Raw genomic sequence first — 20,609 nt, 5'->3', positions numbered from 1 at the left:
CATTCAAACAAGTCGAATTCGCCTCCAGGTACAGAAATACGAGATAGTGCAGTATAATTGGCATTAGGCCGGAGCGTGGCGAGCCACGTGCGGCGTCCACGTTGCACAACTCGCTCGCGCCTGGATCACGTAACTCCTACTCTATGGACTCGAAAAATATACTTCATTACCGTGAATTATGGTCTAAATTGCGATGGATTTGATCGGCGCCTTAAGCCTGTTACTGGATGAGGTATTTGACACTGCAATCGGGTTTTTATGTCATTGGTGTGTCGCTGTTGCGTTTCGGACTAGATTTAAATCTCTAATGTTTTGTTTTTTTGGACTAGGACTTAGTATTTAAGGTAAACTGACCCTAAGGAGATTCATCGACAAGTGAAATCATAATTGCAGCCCAAACATGTCGAGCACCCTTGTTGTGCGCAGCGCAGATAATCGCCGGGGTCAAATAACTGGAGAATTGGGTAGAATTTTCCCTTTAGATAACTGGTTATCTACGAAGATTCTTTGTATTTACCTAACTAATAACTGAGTAGTTACTAGTACTACTACAAGTTGAACAAGTTTGATCACCAAGCACGGAAAATTCCTAATGTTCCTAATGTTGTAGGACTTGTAGGTATTAGGTACGTTTTCACTTGCCTATATATCTCGATTGCTCACATCAGTCAGATCGACCATCATTGCGCGCAAGATACAAAGATATGTAACGACCAGCGGGTCTAACATCACGCGAATATGTGACAAATTATAGTGTAAACGACAGTTTTCTTCTATTTTATGTCTCAGACTACTAGATAAGATGGAATTATCTGCATCTCTGGACAATTTGCATCAAACGGTTGATGGATATCTTGACTTATTATCCCATTTTGACATTTGAACTATTTTAATTTTATGTACGTGGTTCTTAGGTGACGACAAAGCCTTGTTGTGGACGCAAAATTAGTGAAAAAAAAAACCTATTTTTTAAGGTTTTCTATAAAGAGTACTGGTTCCGCTACATATTATATTGTCAATATTTTCTTTGCAGGGATGTCAAGAGTGTTGTGGGAGCGATTAGACCAGTCTCCTTATGTTTGAAGTTAAAAATAGTAGCGACATGACAGTAAGAGACATTTAGCAGTCTATGTATGTAGAGTAGAGTCCATCTAACTAAGCTAACTCTGCAGTGATCGGGCAAAAGACAGAATGTGGAATTAAAGCGTCACCATAAAATAAACATCAAATTCCTATGAAATTATGTTTTTTACAATTGCGCTGCCATACTTAGTTGCTGCCAAATCGGTAGTTAGGTTAGGTGGACTATAAATGCAAAAGTAGGTATAAAAGCGGGCATGTATAAACTTGCCCTGGCGACCTTCCCCTTCTTCAGAAAGCCGGCCTGGTAGTCCTCGTCCTCCGAGGGCGCCGCGAAGCCCAGTTGTTCGCCGTTCCGAAACTCCTCGGTCGTGTTGTAGCTGCAACAACACAAAAATACGTTAATAAACTCAACTTTTCACAAGAAAAGAACCGATTTCGGTACACAGTTTAAAGTGTCATCATTATAAGAGCGTTTCTTTTTTTACCACTTTTTTATCTACCTTTTTTTGGCACTTTTGTGTTATTTCTAGTCAAGAACACGAGCCCTTCTCACCCTTATAGGAGAAGAAAAGTGCCCCAATTTCCATGCATTTTTCAATCTTTCCTTTTTGTTACCGCCATAAAAAAGTATAAGGGGAAATGGTAACACAATAGGAAAACACTCTGGGACATTTTTTTATGTCATTAGGATCGAAAGAGCTGAGTACAAAATACACAAAATTTATGAAAGTGGATTTTTTAACAGAAACGCTTATAATGTATCATCAGTAGTCCGACTTCACCAATGCGCCACTCTAAATAACAAATTAAGAGATATTAAAGTTTATTTTTGTATTAAACCATTAGTTTCGGTATAATAGAACAATTTTCTTGCTCACCCTGCATATGTTTAGTAACGCTGAGATAGGATTAGGACAAGACCTCTACGACTTATGTTTAAGTGTTCTTCAAGGCGTACTCTACAAGATTATAATTTATGCAAGTGATCAGGATTTTGCCGATTTAAATTCCCCGTGGTCCATCACCACAGAAGCATGCATATTTAAGTCACGTTTTCACATCTCATGACGACTGATATCATATACGTCTTCACGTGTAGACTGGAGCTGCTACGATGATTTGTCGTTAGTCATTCTCGCGACGTCATATATCTACGTCACGTCATGCCATCGATCGTGGTTTAGTAGCCTTACCACCTTGCCTCAGCAGTGTCATACTGACATCTTCGCTAACGCTGCGTAACTTACTTTCTATGCATTTCGCTCGCGCTAATAAGGTAAAGGTCCGTAAGTTCGTGATAGTACGTTATTTCGTTAGTTTTTTTCTGGCGCAAATATTAAGCAATTTCAATATTTTTTATTCAAATTATACGTAAGAAAAAAAACTGTGTTATTTAATCTCTTTAGAAAACCAAGGACCAATATTTTAGTGCCTAAACGGAAAGTAATACGACGCTCGAAACTGTCAGACGGCCGCGATTGGCCGCGATCAACTGTGTTGTATGCGCGTACTTTTTGTAGCCGTAAGGTACGCGCTCTGAGTTGTTAAGCTTACAGGAAGGAAAATGTAAATCTATTCGAATAAAAGTTTATGAGAGTGTTTCTGTGGGTTCCTTAGTCATTAATTTGATATGAAAAATAAATAACTATACGAGTATGCATACAAGTACCTTAAAACTGCAATACATCGACTCACGAAATAGCGGTCGTTTAATTTTTCGTGTGTCTCCTGTTTCGTGTCACTAACGAATCAAGGATTTTCTAGATATAGTTTGATTAAAAAATATACGAATTCTCAAGAGCCTTAACCTGCCGAAACAGGGGCCCTTTACCTTATGCTAGTACGAGCGAGATGCATAGAATGTAAGTTACGGACACGAAAACATGACGACAGCCCGCGTAGCCAACGTGCCTATCGTTCCCGCTCCGTGGCGAACGAAACGCAACGGTCACAGTCGTACTAATATGGAAGAGTGATAGAGAGAGATGACTACGCTAAGCTACGGAGCGTTAACGATTGTAACGTTGTCTACGCGGCCACGTTGGGGGACGTATACGGAGACCTCACGTGTATTTTTCTACAATCAATTAAACTGAGAAAAAATGACTATTTGGACGAAATTTTGGAGCGCGTATAGTAAAATATACATCACGTTCATAACGCAAACAGAAAGATAAACAAGATTTACTATATAGAATACTGTTTATCTCAAAATTAGGTCGAATGAAAAATAAAACAAAAAATACACGTGAGGTTATGTGGGGAACGGGGGGGTAGCCAAGACCGGAGGGGGGAGTCAAAAAGTAGCAGTAAGCTAGCGCGTGATTTGTGCACAAGCCCAAAGGACGTCAAGTTGTGCGTAATTGCTCGGAGCAATGCTGAGCGAAACGGAGCTGAAAATGCTTGAAAGGAACAGTTTCGTGCCCCTGACAATAGTACCCACTCTCAAATTTGTGTTACGCGCCAGGTAGTCACTTACCAATTCAAGAACCTATATACGACAGCTTTTGAATTTATTCATCGGCACAACGATGAATAAATGATCCGATTGTCATTCAGTGTAGGTACAATGTGTTTGTGAAAATCGGCCAAGAGTAAGTTCCGAGCAAAAACATTAGTGTTCTGTAGAGTTTAAGGCGAAACCCTGTTTTAATGCAACTTAGTAGAACAACTTTAGTTTTAGTAAGTAATACAATAGTTTAGATACATAATTGTATACTTAGTTGTTTAAAATTGGTTTATTAACTTGTATAATTACCCTTTGTATTATGTAAGTTTAAATATGTATTTCTCAGTAAGTCATTATTTGTAATCTTTTGAGGAACAAACATCTTAAACCTTAAGCCTAAAATCAAAGTTTTGTTTTTCTAATATTCGAATATGCAAGAGCGATTAGGGTTGCCATATGTAAGAACGAAATATCCATAGGAGTCCAAATATCACCCTAAAAATCCTGACAAATGGTCATTTCACCCAAAATAAATCCCTTATTTCAAAACCTTTATAGTGTAGCTACAGCATAACCTCTTCCCTTTCCTCCCACCACCGACTTCAAAGTTTGAGCTAACTTTTAGTGATTGAGGTTTTTAAAAATGTTTTTGTATAGTGTCAGGGTTGAACTAGCCAAGTTCCCTCGCAATATTGACAAAAGACCAAATATCCTGACATTTCAGGGGAAATCCTCACGTATGGCAATCCTAATAGCGATAGATGGGCACATAACGAATGGTCGCCTCCGCATCAGCAATCATTGCATACCGGTCAAAAATATATAACCTCCATGTTTTCACGGTAGATTTTTTTTATAGGTACAGGTATTTGGAAGTGATTTCCACTTCACTTCTAAACTTTATGAAGTCTAGTAGAAGTCCTTTGTGCGAGTGATGAGGAAAATTGGTCTCATGTCTCATAGGTAATAGGTCTTTATGAATGAGGTCAGCATTTTGTTTTATCATTTTTGTACGAAACCCTAAAAATATTAATAGGTATGATGCGCGTGACTCGAAGAAAAAACATGCCGGTATACATTTATACTTGTCATAACTCATATTGGTACACGTGCATTGTACACGTAGCAATTCGTGTTTGCCTGCGCTTATATTTATTTTGTGGAGTTATATTAATATGTATAATGTTTGTGTAAGTGTCACGTTGTAGAGAAAATAAATTATACGAGAGGATACAGTCAAAAATAACTTTTTGGTAAATAGTTGTAGTTATACCTACTTATAAACAAATTCTCAACTTATGTTTTATTTTTGTCGCATGTTTCAGGAGGAGAGCCCTCAGAGGGCCTACCGCGAACACCGTAGTTCGCAAGTTGCAGTCATCTTTCTCTTTGAGGCGTAATTATTAGAGTGACAGAGAAAGATGCCCACAATATGCGAACTTTTGCGTTCGTGGTAGGCCGTCAGAAGAGCGTCTACTAGAAAATAGAAAGAATCTGTGCAATACGGTTAAGTATAGCTAACGGCTAAGTGTGACTGTTCTTCACATTGGGGCTGTTTACGAATTTATTATTGTTTACAGCGAGTGCTAGTGACATGAAAATGAAGGACCCAATGTGAAGGCTAGCCACACGTGAGCTACACTTACCCGACAGCTACACTTATCCGTACTGACCTTATATAGTAGATTGTTAACCAATGGATGAAAAGCAAAGGAAAGTAAAGCTCCCTATAATAGACCTCGCTTCACCTCGGCTCCCTAGGGTGCATCAGAAAGCAGTCAGGCTAGAAAAATCCTCAAAAACCCCTCATGTAATAATGGACGAACCTTAGCGACGAAAAATCTCCTTACAGGGCGGCCGGCCGCCTGGTTCTCCTACAGAAATGGGTTGCAATGCAATGTTGCTCTTCATGTGGCGCTTAAGTATAAATGTTGTAACAGTCCTAAAGTAAAACCATTTACACTAGTGGCTATGTGAGCTGTAGACCTCGCGTTAAGGTAAAAAAACTGTAAAAGTGAAAAATACCTAGTTCGTTAAGTCGTTATCACAGTGAACTCACAATGACCTTAAGCGCCATAGACACTATTGGCGCTTAAGTACTTGATGGCAACTTCCGCATTTTGAAAAAATTCCAAAAACTGGATCGACAAAAGAAAATCTATTTCCAATTTTGTGAGAATCGGCTAAGAATTGCGACCACATCCGGACATATGAAAGCAAAATTCCCGAGTCAAAAGGGAGACCTTCGTCGCTAGGGGCAAGAATAACATGTTCTCAAAGACCTTAATTGTATTTTTTTGTATATTGATACATGTGAAATGAAGTGAAAGTCTTGGGCACTTTTTTTAATTTGTGTTTAATTTTACGTTATGTTATGTCTTATAAGTATTTTATAATAATTGTTTGTGTATATTACATAAGAAAAAGTTATATGTAAATTAATTTCAATGTAAATTGTTTATGAATGAAAAAATATGACTTAGTACTTGCGAGATTGGCGCCAACCGCAAAGACGATCGTCAAGGTCGTATCAAAACCAATTATAACCATACAAAACTTAAAATTAGAATCGACATCTTGCTATACTTACCTGTTACCAGCTACTACACGTGGTAGCGTCAAATGACGCGACACGTGTGAACTTGCGTCACGGCCACTGCAGCCTTCATCCTATATTCTCGGCTAAATAGACGTACATTAATTATGCGTTAAATGCCTGTACAGTTCACGATACCTCAAACATTGATAACGATTTTCAAATAATAGAAGTAAGCACGTAACCTCTGGAGGCAGACTGGATTACGGTATAGCGAGAGATGGCGCGGCGGCCCGGGCACGGCGGTGGTCAGACGGTACGCTCGACATTGTGCCTCCCTGTCACGCTTATGTACGAATTTACAAGTGCGACAGAGAGGCAACACGTCGAACGTGGTTCGCGGTAGGCCCTTAGGACGTTAGCCGCGTAACCACCGGTGGACTTGGTCACTTTTTTTTAGTGTATGATATTTATGTTACGGGCAACTTGATAAGTCCGGTCACTGCATGATTGGTTTGTATGCATAATGCCTGCATCAAGAGGGCAAAATGTAATTAATACTGCATAATGTATCACTTCGACCGGTCAGTATGAATAATAACCACCCTACCTTGGGCAATGTGATAAAACAGAATATTCAGCACAGTAGTTTCGTTTATGTTAGGTTAGGAATTATCACACTTCCCCCCGCGGGTTGCCCACCTTGTCGTGGTGGAGGGGCTTAGTAGCCGTGGCTTGGTCACCCACGGTGAAGCGAAGAGGCAACCAGGGCCGGCCTGTTTGAGGTGCGGGCTGGCCCGAGGAGGACGCTCCAAGTGGGCTTGGTGAGCCCGCTTGTGACGCGCTGGAGGTGGACCGTCGAGGAAGAGGAGTGTCGGTATTGCGGTGAGCCGTTCTCCCTATCCTCGACGGCCGAGGTGGGATCGCAGGGGAAGAGGCGTGATGCCCCTATCCCCTGCGACCTTGGCGGGGCCGTTCCGCAGTAGCGGCGTTGGTGGGGCTGCAGAGGAAGAGGAGTGTCGGTATTACGGTGTGCCGTTCTCCCTGTCCTCTGCAGCCGAGTTTGTGGTTTGCGGCAGAACCATGGACCTCATCTGCCGCCGGGCGCTGAGAGTTTTCTGGCGCCCGTGGCCTCCTTGTGGCGGGCTCGGGGGGGTCCGCTACACTGCAGGACGGAGGCCGAGGAGGAAGGCGCGTCGAACCATCTGGCGCGCCTAGCGTGAAGGGCCTTCGGGCATTTGCGAGGGAGCCGCTCGCGGGCGGCTGCCGCCGGTGGGGTCGCGGATGAGTGCGCAAGCGTTCCCGTAACCCCACCAATAAGGCGGCGAGGTGACATATGGGGGGTTTTTAGTGGGTATACCGTCGGTCTCATTAGCCTGGACGGGAGTCCCACATAACCACTCGGGTCGCCCCCCGCACCCGGGTGGTATGCGGAATGCATTTTCCCCCCTAGAAAAAAAAAAAAAAAAAAAGGAATTATCACACTTCCCGGTCCAACTGATAAATTCAAGCTATCTTAACCCTTCTTTTACTAAATGGACCACGGGCCGTCGGGCATCATTAATATGGACCAGCCAACCTAATTATTTTTTCACTTTGTCCAACGCTTATGGGATTGTTCATGATGACCGGCCATTATTTATTATGCCCGGTTAATCAGGTTGCCCGTAACATATATACTATTTTACGGGCAGACTATTTAACAATATAAACTCATTTTTGTCGAGATCGCATGTACCAATGACGAACACGATCTCAGAGAGAGTCCTCACGCTGAAAACTCACGAGCAAGACCAGGCTTCCGAAATGTCGGCCATGGATTTTCCTTGTTTAGGTACAATGGAGGAAATTGACTCTAAGCAGTTTACGGTTCACTTTACATTGGTCTCAGAGGATAAGTATGTACAACCAACTTTACTTGAACCACAAATTGCGAAAGAATAAATTTCTGCGACCGTACTTTTGTCACGTGGAAAACGTAACTCGTGCTGTTTTCGTCGCGTGGTGGTGAAAGTTTTTGTGCATGACGGCAGGTTCGGCATGTGACGTCACGGGTTCCAGGCATTGGGAAATTCTTGACGTCAATTTTCAATTATTATTTAATATCCGATTTCGAAACTGCTCTTTTCGATTTTCCCGTTTCGAAACTGCAGGTTAACGTAGCTCTTGTCGATTTTCCGGTTTCGAAACTGCAGGTTACACGTTGCTGTGTAGGTAACTGGCAATACATTTTCTGGTTTTTACATAATCAGTAGTATTTTTTCAGTTAATGAAATGTATTTTTGTTATATAATTCTCTTTACATATTTTCGTTACATATTTTTCGATTTTCTATTTTTATTACCTACACAGGCCAATTCGAACATACACGACTGATATCAGAATGTCATCTAACTGATGTTATTCAGTTATCGTGCATTTTGCTTGTACTTGTGCGTACTTGTATTTGGCGCAAGCGAGAGTAGCGAGACGCACGATAACTAAATAACATGATTCAAATATCATTCTGATGTCAGTGTACGTTCGAATTGGCCAGTATTGGCAATTGTGTTGTTACGTTCCACGTGAGAAGGTAGACTTTAGGTTACACTTTTGTATGAGTTCTACATTTCCTGCAACCTATAGGTTGTCTGGAAGAGATCACTTTTTAGTGATAAGACCGCCTGTTATTACCTCGTTCCATTTTCCTTAAAAAAATATTTGTAGTTTTACTTGTATGTAAAATGTATAACTATTGGTGCAATAAAGAATGTTTATTTAGTTACTTTTTCTGTACCTAGAGATCCCTAAATCCCTATCTTACCAATTCATCACCGTCATGTCAGATATGAAAGTTATTAATAAACAATAAAATTGCGACATTTTATTGAAAAAACGTTGGCAACGTATCTCTCACGTGTTCTACCACGTTTCCGGCGGTTGCTGGTTTGTGTTAACTATGTGTAAAGAAAACTAGTTGTTAGTCAAGGATTTCCGGGCCCAACCGTGTAGACATTTAAAGTCGTCTTTTGCTTGCTAGACGTGATAGAGGTGAAAAAAGGCTAATGTCCGTATTATCAGTAAAATTGGGTTATTATACTTATTATGTTTATCCTTTCGCCAGACATCTGTTATTATTTACATACATATACCAGCGTTCAGCACAAAGTGTCCCTAAAAGGATAGACCCTTTAAGCCTCTTTACCTGTGACAGACTGCCCCCACCACGTACCTAAAAACCAAAATGTCACCGACCACCGACTTGACGTGACACTCGCTCCGAGTGGCAATCGTGCTCTCTCTCAAGCGTAGTGAGGTTATTTTATTAAATCCCTTATTCCAGAACCATTCGCGGGCCACAGGCAGCACTGCGATATTCTGCAGCTGCAGCATAACCTTTCTATTCCTCTGCACAATTCCAAACTTTTAGCTGACTTCTAGTGGTTAGATGAGGTTTCTAAAAACCCAATCCCGCAATCCTGCCAATAAACCTAAAATCCTGACATGTCAAAAATCTGGATTCGATAGAGAAAATCCTCAAGATTGCTTATTAAATATTTGGTAACTGTATTGTTATCTAAAAAAAGCGGTACGATTTTTCAAAAACTCCCCTCTTGTACTTCGATTAAAACGTAATTTCGATTGTATGGCGGCGGCTAAGTCCGATCGAAACATTTAGTGCACGGCAAAATCGGCAAATGTTCTCACCTATTTAGTATATACGTGACTAGATAAGTGTATAACTTATGTTGTATTAACATAATTAGATAACTAATGACGTAGGATAGGTTAATATAGTTAACATTGCAACTGTTCTTATTTACATATTTATTTAAGATGTCTCAAATAGGAAAGGTCGACAACTCGCGACACCTGCACAGTGATGTCACCACACGTGCTGCGGTCACGTGAACGCGAATTGAGGAGTTCATTCGAAATTCGAAGAAAGCCTACGCCCGTCTTTAGCGCTCTCGCATTATACGAGTGACAAGGATGCAGGTAGACAATTTTCGAATTTCGTTGCACACTCCTCCCGAAATCCTTGCATGACACGCTTATCTGTATCACTATACCTACTGCCCACGATGCAAATAGTTGTATCGGCCATTGAAAAACCAGTTTGAATTTGGGATTTGTTACGCGTCAATACGATTAGGGTTGCCATAAGAAAAAAATTGTTTTTCCTGACAAAAAGTTTCAGACATCACCCTAAAAATCCTGACATTTTCTAGGCGGCTATTTCTCAATCATCAATCCAATACAAGTAATAAAAATAAAATAAGTTAAAATAAAAACAGTTAAATACCTTCATAAATTTACATCCCTTATGCCAAAACCTTTCCTGGGTCACTGGGCTAGTAGCGCTACGATTTATAACCTCGCATAACCTTATTCTATCCTCTTGTCCAACTACAAATTTTTAGCCAGCTTCTAGTGGTTAGGTACTTGATGTTTCTAAAAACCCTGAACTCGCCAAGTTCTGAAGTCCCCAAAATCCTGATAAAGGACCAAAAATCCTAACATGTCAGGGGAAATCCTATCCTACCCACGACGCAAATAGTAGTAACAGCCATTGAAAAACCAGTTTAAATTTGGAATTGTTGCGCGCCAATACGATAAACAAATAATATAATGAGTTAAGTAAATATAAGGAATTAAGGACATCGTTACCAATGTACTTATATTGCATTTTTGTGCGATAGATAAGTAGATAACGAAATTTCGATTTTAGTTTTTCGCGGTAGGCCATTTGTGTTCCTTTATACCTACGATAGTAACGGACGTAGATCGTAGACTTTTCGCGGTAGCTGTTCTGAGGGCCTACTGCGAAAAACGGAAATTGAAGTTTCGTTATCTTCCTCTCTATCGCTCTTGCATATTCGAACTATAGAGAGGAACATAACTTCTCTTGCATTTTCGTTTTTCCCGGTAGCGCCCCTGTCTCGCACGTGCTATGGTCACGTGAATACGCACCACGCTAAACCGGCTACGCCGGTACGGCCATTGCTTTATGTTAACTCAAACACAGTAATCAGGCTGTATTATTTATTTCGTAGGTACTAGGTACGTAAATATGTATAGATATTTTTCACTCTGTAACAATATTCAACGAGGAGAATAGGTACTTTTTACCTATACCTTGCCTATACCAAACAACTTTCATTATGGGACTAGGGTTGACATTATTCAGGATATGTCAGGATTTTTGGTTCTTTGTCAGGATTGCGGAGGAACTTGGCGAGTGGCAGGGTATTTTAGAAACGTCAGCCAATAGAAGCTAGCTAAAAGTTTGGAGATATGTAGAGGAAAAGCTAGGTTATGCTGTAGCTACAGTTTGATATACACCGTGTTTTTATTGAATTCCGTTAACTTCGGGGTATCGGTAAGTACGTTCAAAGAAACTAAATCACATGGTTATCTCTCTGCTTTGCCTAAAGGTTGACTGGTAGAGAATGTCTCATGGCATTAAGTTCGCCTTTTATACTATAAGGTTTTCTTTTGTGCAATAAAGACTAAATAAATAAATAAGTACCTAGTTAATTTAAAAAAAAAAATTGTATTTTCACTTTTTTAAAAAGTAAAGCGGTGTTGTACTACGAGCAATACATTTATTTCAACCAAACAATTGACAATTGTGACATATCAATGTCTTTTCGAACATCGATAGTCCGAGATAGCACTTACGTTTAGTAGCAAATGTATGAACTTGTACTAAACACTAATCAATATGTAAACAGGCCCTAAGGCAAGTGTACACGTTCGTAAGGGCCTTATAAGATAAAAATGAATGATAGATTATCTCCGACATGGAATTACTTAGAATACCGGTGTCTTTGAGAAAGTTACTTAATTTAAGCTCAGGGATGCACCCTTGAAATGAACGGAAAAAAAAAACACGGTGTATAATATAGTGCATGGCGAGGTTAAGTAGTGACCCACGAAAAGTTTCGGAACAATGAGCGCTTTTATACTTAATCCTAGTAATAATAAAAAACCGGCCAAGAGCATGTCGGGCCACGCTCAGTGTAGAAATGTGTAGGGTTCCGTAGTTACTCTTCCGTCACAATAAGCTAAACTGGAGCTTAAAGTATAGTAAATTGTTAACCAAGGGATGAAACGGTACCTTTCACGCGAGTTAAACAAATAGGCAAATTTGCATAATCAGTACCTAATTATTAGGTAAAGTAAGTCTTTTTATTATGAAGGGGGAACTTTTTGCGATAACTCAAAAACAGCTAAACTGATCATGTCCGCTATAGTATTCATTTAATGTCTCTCTTAAGCTCTACTTCCACGATCTTTTTCATAATTTTTGGACCTATGGTTCAAAAGTTGGAGGGGGGGACACAATTTTTTTTTTCTTTCGGAGCGAATATCTCCGAATATATTCACTTTTTCAAAAAATGTTTGTTGAGGCCTCCTATTAGTTTTGAAAGACCTTTCCAACGATACCCCACACTGTAGGGTTGAAGCAAAAAAAAAAATCACCCCTACTTTTACCCCTACTAAATTAAATTTTTAGATTTTTATTGTACGACTTTGTCGGCTTTATTGATTTATATATCCATGACGAATTTCAGCTTTCTAGCACTAACGACAAAAGCCTCGGACAGACAGACAGACAGACGGACATGGCGAAACTATAAGGGTTCCTAGTTGACTACGGAACCCTAAAAACAGTAAATCCAAGGTCGTCACTAGCTGGTGGGCTGGGGGAGGGCAGTTGATATGGCCGATGGCCAAGTGGAGGGCGGAGGGCCATACCTTTAGTTACAAATTTTATTTTCTGAGGTTTCTATAAAACTCCACGTTACAAAGCGAAACGTTCCGAGCAATATTCGACTCGAAAAACGTGATTGACCCGATTTTTAATATAATTAATATGTCTGAGCCTCACGGAAGTTTTGTGACTAATTAAAATTGGAATATTCGAGGGACGACTGGCATTTAAATGAAGGGCACGACTCACGATCTCGAAGTCTCCTCTACACAGCGCTAAGGGCGACGTGACGTCATCGACACGTGCAGACGTCACGTGAACGGAAACTTCCGGCGCTGCGGGACTGGCCTTTAAAAGGGTTATTTATTTTCTTATTTCCGATAGACACTATAAATAACCTCCACGGCATGACAAGACAACAGGTGGGCAATATCAATTTTATTAATGGGATAAGCGATCGTACCATAATAACTGGCCACTAATACGCCGTCCTAAATTTTCCTTTAGTTTCTCTGATTTTTTTCTGAAATATACTAGAACTTTTCCGACTTTTTGGAAATTTTCCTGCACATGTGTAATAATACTTTTCTTTGTATGTTTTTCTTGCAAGAGATCGATTCAAAAACTGTTATTAGCCACTCCAAAATAAACATTTGAAAAAGTTTATAAATACGATTTAAGACATCTGACGTTCTGTCGGCAAGCATCAAAAGTAACGCATCAAACTTGCGAGAGTTACGAGGATATGTTAGTCAGATTCTTCTCTCCCTTCCCTCCCTTTTTCAATTTTAACAAATTTAAGTCAATGTTGCTATCTCGCAAATCAATTGCAAATCCAACGTAAAAATCTCCGAAATCGAGGTTTCGTTCTCGACATTTTCCTCTTCCAAAGTCCAAAACTTACCAATTGGAATGAAATTTTGCGAACGCAATGAGAAAGAAACTATCTTTGTCTGACTGTCTCAAACTTTAAATTTATTTTTGGCGATTATGTATGCATATTTATTAAATTTTATTGCACAAAAAATAAAAAGGTACAAATGGCGGACTTAACGCCTAAAGGCATTTTCTACCAGTGAACCATAGGGCTAAACAGAAATGTAAAAATGATGCAAAAAGAAAATTAAGAGAATTTAATTTAAAGCTATTGCAATTGCAAACAACTGAAAAATAATATAATAAATTACATATCCAATACACAAATAAAACTATTATATTCTATTTCTATTATACTCTTGTTTCAGCAGATAATTATGTAGCAATCTCTTGAAAGTTGATTTGCTGGGGCCTTGTCATATGTCGATATAGCATATAACATAAAGAAGAATATAAAAAATAGCAAAACGTATACAGACACAGGTACTGGTAATATTGAACTCATATAAAACAAATATTCATTTAGGGCCAATACCATGTCATACCATGCGAACTTGTACCTTTAGCGTCAATGTATCGAATAGCTTACCATTCTCTAACAGCTTAACAAAAAGATATACACCGTGGGCCGCATAACCGAAAAATAACGATATCTTTATATAACGGTATGACGTCATACCGGTTTAATCCGAATCAATTAGGTAGCCGAATAAATTTATACCGCTACGAAAAATAACGGTACCGTTATTGTTTTGGCTACCTTAACCGCTTTCATAAAGGTACACTCTATCAGCTTAGGCGTCGTTGCCAAGCCGCCCGCGCCTTGCGCCAACTTGGTTCCTATTGAATGAAGCTGTCTATGTAAGTGTAAGCCCGTAAGCCCTTTTGATTTTATTGAATTCTGGTACCATTATTTTAAAACGGTAGCGATATCTTTATATCGGAGCCGCGCGGCCTAACCGGTATTATTTTATTTATTTAAGCCATTTAATTCCTTAATAATACATTTCATAATTAAATTAATAAATAATACAATAATAAATTAAATTAAATTAAATAATTATCAAACTAATTCACATGCATTTTGGTAATTTTGTACAATAAGTTTAGTAATTTTTATTTTTATTTTTATTTATTATTATTAAGGACCTCTTGACGAGTAAAGGCCTCCTCCATTTTACTCCACATTCCCCTGTCTTGGGCTATTGTTACCCAATCGTCGCTGGCAAACTTTTTTAATTCTTCGGTCCATCTTTCGAGTGGGCGGCCTGACTTTCTTTTACCGGGAGGTCCCGCCCATGTAGTGGCTCTTTTTGTCCATTTTTTGTTGTCCATTCGTGCCACGTGACCAGCCCATTTCCATTTTAGTTTCATGCAATGTGATAGTGCGTCGATAACTTTAGTCTTTTCCCTTATAACCGTATGGCGCTGTTTGTCTCTAAGTTTTAGGTTCATGATGCTCCGCTCCATGGCTCTTTGGCAAGTCATAATTTTTCTTTTCGTATATGCATTATAGATCCATGTTTGGCTCGCGTAAGAAAGACAAGGTAAGAGACATGAGTCCATAATTTTCTTTTTTAGTCTTAAGGGTATGTTAGATTTTAGAACTTCCTTGTGGCTCCAGAATTTATTCCACGTCATTGTAATACGTCTTTCTAATTCGTCACAGTGTCTAGACTTTGATAGAGATAGTTGTTTACCTAAGTATATATATTGCTGTACATACTCTAACTGTCTATTTTCGACGAAAATGGGTCTATGAGCGTTGTTGGACATGATTTTCGTTTTATCGATATTTAATTCCAAACCAATATCACGGCTAACACAATTAAGTTCGTTTATCATCCCTTGTAATTGTGACGCTGTCTCTGAGAAAAGAACTAGGTCGTCAGCGAAGCGTAAATTGCTCAAGAATTTTCCTTTTATGTTTATGCCTTTTTTTGACCAATCTAGTTTCTTCATAATATGCTGTAAAACTGTGATGAATAATGTAGGAGACAGGGGGTCTCCCTGTCTTACACCTCTTCGAATACGTATTTCGGCACCCGTTTTGTCCAATTTCACTCGACTAACGCTTTTGTTGTAGATATCTTGAATGAGTTCGACTATTTCTGACGGCAATTCACATTCGTATAAAGCTTTCCATATACTAGTGTGAGAAATAGTGTCGAAAGCTTTGGCGTAGTCAATGAAGGCTAAGTATAGTGGATGTCGTTTTTCTACATATTTTTCAATTATTTGATCCAGTACGTGTATGTGGTCCATTGTAGAGAAAGATTTTCTGAACCCTGCCTGTTCTATTGGTTGATGTTTTTCAGTTATTTCAGAGATGCGTCGTTCCAAGCATGATGCAAAAAGCTTGTAGAGACATGGTTGTAGGCTTATAGGTCGGTAGTTTGCAATGTTTCCAGGATCTCCCTTTTTGTACAATAAAATAATATCAGATTTTGCCCATTCATTGGGTATTTGTCTAGAGTCCAGTATTTTATTAAAAAGCTTAGTTAGATAGGGCAGTAATATGTAACTTCCGGCTATGATTATTTCGTTAGAAATACTGTCGAAGCCGCAACTTTTTCCTTTCTTTAAGGTTTTAATTTTGTTTAAAATCTCGTTGTCCGTGAATCTTTGGAGTGGTGGTGAGACGGGTGGAGATATCATGATTTCAGTGTTTACAGTTTCATACTGGCATGCACTCTTTTTCTCAGAATATAATTTTTTGTAAAAATTCGTTGCAGTATCTAAGATTTTTGGCCTGGAGAATATTTCTTTATCCGACGCATTTTCTTTTACGGAAGGTATCCATTTTTTCGTAAGGTTAAGCTCCTTGTATCCTTTTTTCAGGCTTCCCTTGGTGGCTAGGTGCTTCTCTATTATATTAAGTCTATGGGTTTCGTATTCTTTCTTGATAATTTTGTGTATATTTTTATATAGGTTTCCTAGTTCTTGTTTCTCTTCCTTAGATCGCGGTTTTTTGTGTTGCAGTTCAGATCTTCTTTTTAGTAGCAGCCTTGTGTTTTCAGAAATTATAGTCCTAGATTTATTGTTTATTTTATTTTTAGAACCCATAGAGTCCGTGATACCTTTCTTCAATGCAGAATAATATAACTCTACTACATGTTGACAAGTTGATAAGTTACTATTTTCCAAATTGCGTTTCAGCTTTCGCTGGAATAGTTTTTCATCTTCTAGTGTTTTTAGGGTTGTATTTTGGAGGCTATATTTTGCTCTACATTTCTTTGTTTTTGCGATCTGGAAAGTGGTTCTTACTAGGCGATGGTCGCTAGGAAAATTAAGCTTATTTATAATCTCTATGTTTGTGAAGTTATTTTTTGTGTTTGACATAATATAGTCGAGTTGGCTTTTTGTACCTTTTGGTGATATCCATGTCCACATATTTCTAGTATCCTTTTTAAATATGCTGTTAATAACAGTTAGATTATTTTGAAGAGCAAATTGTATAAGTTTCTCGCCTCTTGTGTTCCGCTTTCCATAACAGAACTCTCCAAGAGCTCTACTTTCTTCAGGCATTTTTTGTCCAATGCGAGCGTTAAAATCGCCCATTACGATCACGTTTTTGTAACATTTTTCAAAAGCTCCTTGTAGCTGATCGTAAAAAGCATCAGAATCATTTTCACATGCAGTGCTGGTAGGCGCATATACTTGTATTATCGAGATGTTTATACTATCGAATTTTAAATTTAATATGCATACTCGTTCCGAAATCGCAATGAAGCTTTCTATATTTGGTTTGAGTTGTTTTTTTAATAGAAATCCTACGCCATGCAGTCCTTTCGTTTCCCCGTAATAGCAGAGTATATGTTCGGTATCTTCTAGGATTTCGTAGCCTGTTCTGCGTATCTCGGAGAGTCCAATTATGTCAAATTTAATTTTTGAAATTGCTTCTTTTAACTCTAGCAGTCGTTCGTTAGATAATAGAGATCGTGCGTTGTACGTGCAGATGTATAAGGGTTGGAGTGGAGGGTTGCGGTCGTTTGTCCCCGCGGTGACCGGCCGTGTTGGGGAACATCGTTGGTGGAGTGATTTCTTTTTGTAAAATGTGTTTTTATCGTATAATGGAGGAGGCGATGATTGCTATACATTGTCTTCATTGTCTGTGTCTCCTCCGGTTTTCGGCGACTCTGGCCTTTGGAATGTTAAGTATTGCTTTATATTTCGGGTATCTGTACTCGGTTTGGTTTTCTTTAACGCCTGGCGGTTTAGGTTTTTGTTTACGGACGATGGTGATGTGTCAAGCGACCGCTTCTTGGTGTTACTGGTTCCAGCAGGTGACTTTTTATTATTCGGAGTATTTTTTTCTGGTATAATTATTAGTTTATTATATTTAATTATAGCTTTGTTACCCTTATCTAACTCTTTCTTTAAGTCTTCCTGCAGTGACTGACGTTCTTTTAGCACCTTAGGGGGAAAATCTTCCTTAATGTAACACCTGGATCCTTGAAGCTTTGATTTATTCTTAAGGATTTTAATTTTCTTTCCTAGAGTCGTAAATCCAATTATTATTGGTCTAGGTTTCTCGCCTTTCCTCCCCAGCCGCCTGATGTGCTGTATTTCATTTTTGGAGCATTCCACCTTCAAATCCTCATTTATTATTTTTACGGCCACATCTTCTAGATCAAAATAGGACCTTTCTGTCTCTTCAATACCAAAGAAGACAAGATTTCGGACTCTAACATCTCTTTCCAGCTGGTCCAATCTCGTTTCTTGAGCTTCTTGGGTTTGCTTGATTTCTTCGAGCTCTTGTTTGTATGCCGATACCTTATTATCGAGAGCGTCTATTTTTGAGCAGAGTTTGGTGTCGATTTGCTTTAGTTGCTCGCCAAGTTCGTTAATAGATTTTATTAGTTGGTCCATATTTGTTTTGAAATTTACTCCCTCTAGTGGTGAGAAGCGATACTACGAGAGAATGCAGTGGCAGTTCTGATGGTTCAATGTAGTAGCGCTCGAAGCTTGTTAAATTTCTCAGGTGATGCCCGCTAGATGGCGCTGAAGTTAAATATCAACTATGAATGATATTGCAATTTTATTGTTTTCGTCTTAAAGTTTTATAACACTCCACTAAATAGTCAACGCACTTTGTTTATTTAATAGTCTGCTAGTTAAGATGAATCACAATGCACTCGGTTGTGTGTTTTTTGAGTTCCTTTGTCACTTACTTGTAAAAGTCTTTTGTGCCACCGTCATTATTTACATTCCTCTGTATTATTTAATTACTACATTTTGACTTCTGCACTTGATAACGTTCTCTTTTGAAGGTGTTTTTAATGTTTTTAATCACTTTTTAATCACAATTTTTCACTTAAACTATTTTTAATATGCAAATATACGTGGAGCTGATGTTTACTCTGGCCACAGCGCCATCTATCTAACCTAACCTAACCTAACCTAACCTAACCTAACCGGTATAATGTATCGGTATCGTAATTTTCTACCGCTACCACCCGTTATACCGTAACCGAAATCAGTCCCTGCTGTGGGCCAATTAAACGGGACAAATTTAAAACACGCATTCCTGAGGTCAAAAATTCATTCAAATTCGCCAAAAAACATTTTTTTTTTGGACACGACACGTTATTTATTGTTACACCTTTGTAACAAATAAGTAAAGTTTTTTATTTATTTACAGATAAAAATTGCGAGTTTACTTTTAAATTTTAATGTCTGTCAGTAGGTATATATCTAAAGCAAGTCTTTTAGTGGTAACGTCGCAGGCGTTTTTCACTAAGTTATAAGGTTGTAACAGAAACTAATTTCCACGAAAATTTTCATTATCTCTAAAACAAGATCGATTTCAGGAAACTTGTATGACATTATTAGTCTCTAAATGCGGTCAAGAATACATTTTTAAAATCTGTCGGGTCGGGTTTAATTGACCCACATGGTGTATAAATCCCTGCATACAGAACAATTAGACTGTGAGGGTCTGTGACAGATACTTTTCACCTTTAGACCGCGAACTGTGGAGTTTTGCAGCATTGTTTCATCCGCTACTATTGCCCATTTGCGGGTAAAAAGTTCTAGACGATCAATTTCACGAAATCAAAATATATATTTTTGGTCATGACTTACAGAGATGTTATTATAATTTACAACAGTAGGGCTAAGATGGTCCGCTCTTTATCATTTGTCAGCGTCCCTGTCACGTTCTAACAAGTATGTAAGCGTGAAAGTGATGGAAATAGTGACAAATGATAAGAATGGAACCATGCTGCCACAGCAGGTCGTCATTGTTATGTTCTGCCTCAGAGGCGTACAATATGGAAACTTAATTTTAATTAACTTATTCTAGACATTACAAATTTACTTGATATTATACACTTTATTGATCACAGATGCTGGAACATTTTTCCCCAAGCCAATGAAAAAGTTTTCTTTTAAATTCCATACTTAGACATGCTTTTTTTAGGTGGATGGGTAATTTGTTACTTATATATTTTGGGACACAGAACCATTAACACTTCTTGAGAAAAATGCAGGAAAAATGTCGATGTTAACCCAGCAATGGCAGCATGGTTCCATTTTTATCGCTTGTCACTATGCCCGTCACTTTCGCGCTTACATACTTGTTAGAACGTGACTGGCATGGTGACAAATGATAAAGAGCCGACCATCTTAGCCCTGCAAGACATGCAAGTCCGACTCTAACAGATGAGAGTAGAAATACATATAAAATCAACCGATGCAACTACATATTGCGTTATTTCGTTACTTCTCGAAAACGATTGGGCGGAACGCCTTACTACGTTTTATTTACAAGTTCTGGCTTTTATCGCTAGAGCCTTTAGATCACGCTCTAGTCATTCACGCTGTTTAAAGAAATAACTCAAATAGATGCAATAACCTCATGGTTGCATTATCCCGGTCGACCTTAATAGGATGTTAATATCATGGAACATTTAAGAGAAAATTTGGAGTGTTTCTGATATTTCACCGACACCTGTAAAATT

At 38.8% G+C, this 20,609-nt stretch overlaps 1 protein-coding gene across 2 annotated transcripts in view; it reads right to left on the bottom strand.

Annotated features, from left to right (window-relative positions):
- The window catches only part of LOC133519633 (transcription factor cwo-like), a 54,584-nt gene that overhangs the window by 15,281 nt on the left and 18,694 nt on the right, over window positions 1-20,609 (bottom strand). For both annotated transcript variants that reach the window (XM_061853674.1, XM_061853675.1), the window contains exon 2: window positions 1,361-1,460. In XM_061853674.1, the coding sequence (XP_061709658.1) occupies window positions 1,361-1,460 (100 nt within the window). The remainder of the gene's footprint in view (window positions 1-1,360; window positions 1,461-20,609) is intronic.

Source organism: Cydia pomonella, chromosome 7 (assembly GCF_033807575.1).
Source record: "Cydia pomonella isolate Wapato2018A chromosome 7, ilCydPomo1, whole genome shotgun sequence".
Taxonomy (NCBI): Eukaryota; Metazoa; Arthropoda; class Insecta; order Lepidoptera; family Tortricidae; genus Cydia; species Cydia pomonella.
The sequence above is the reverse complement of the archived record's forward strand: the minus strand, read 5'-3'. Positions and strand labels throughout refer to the sequence as shown.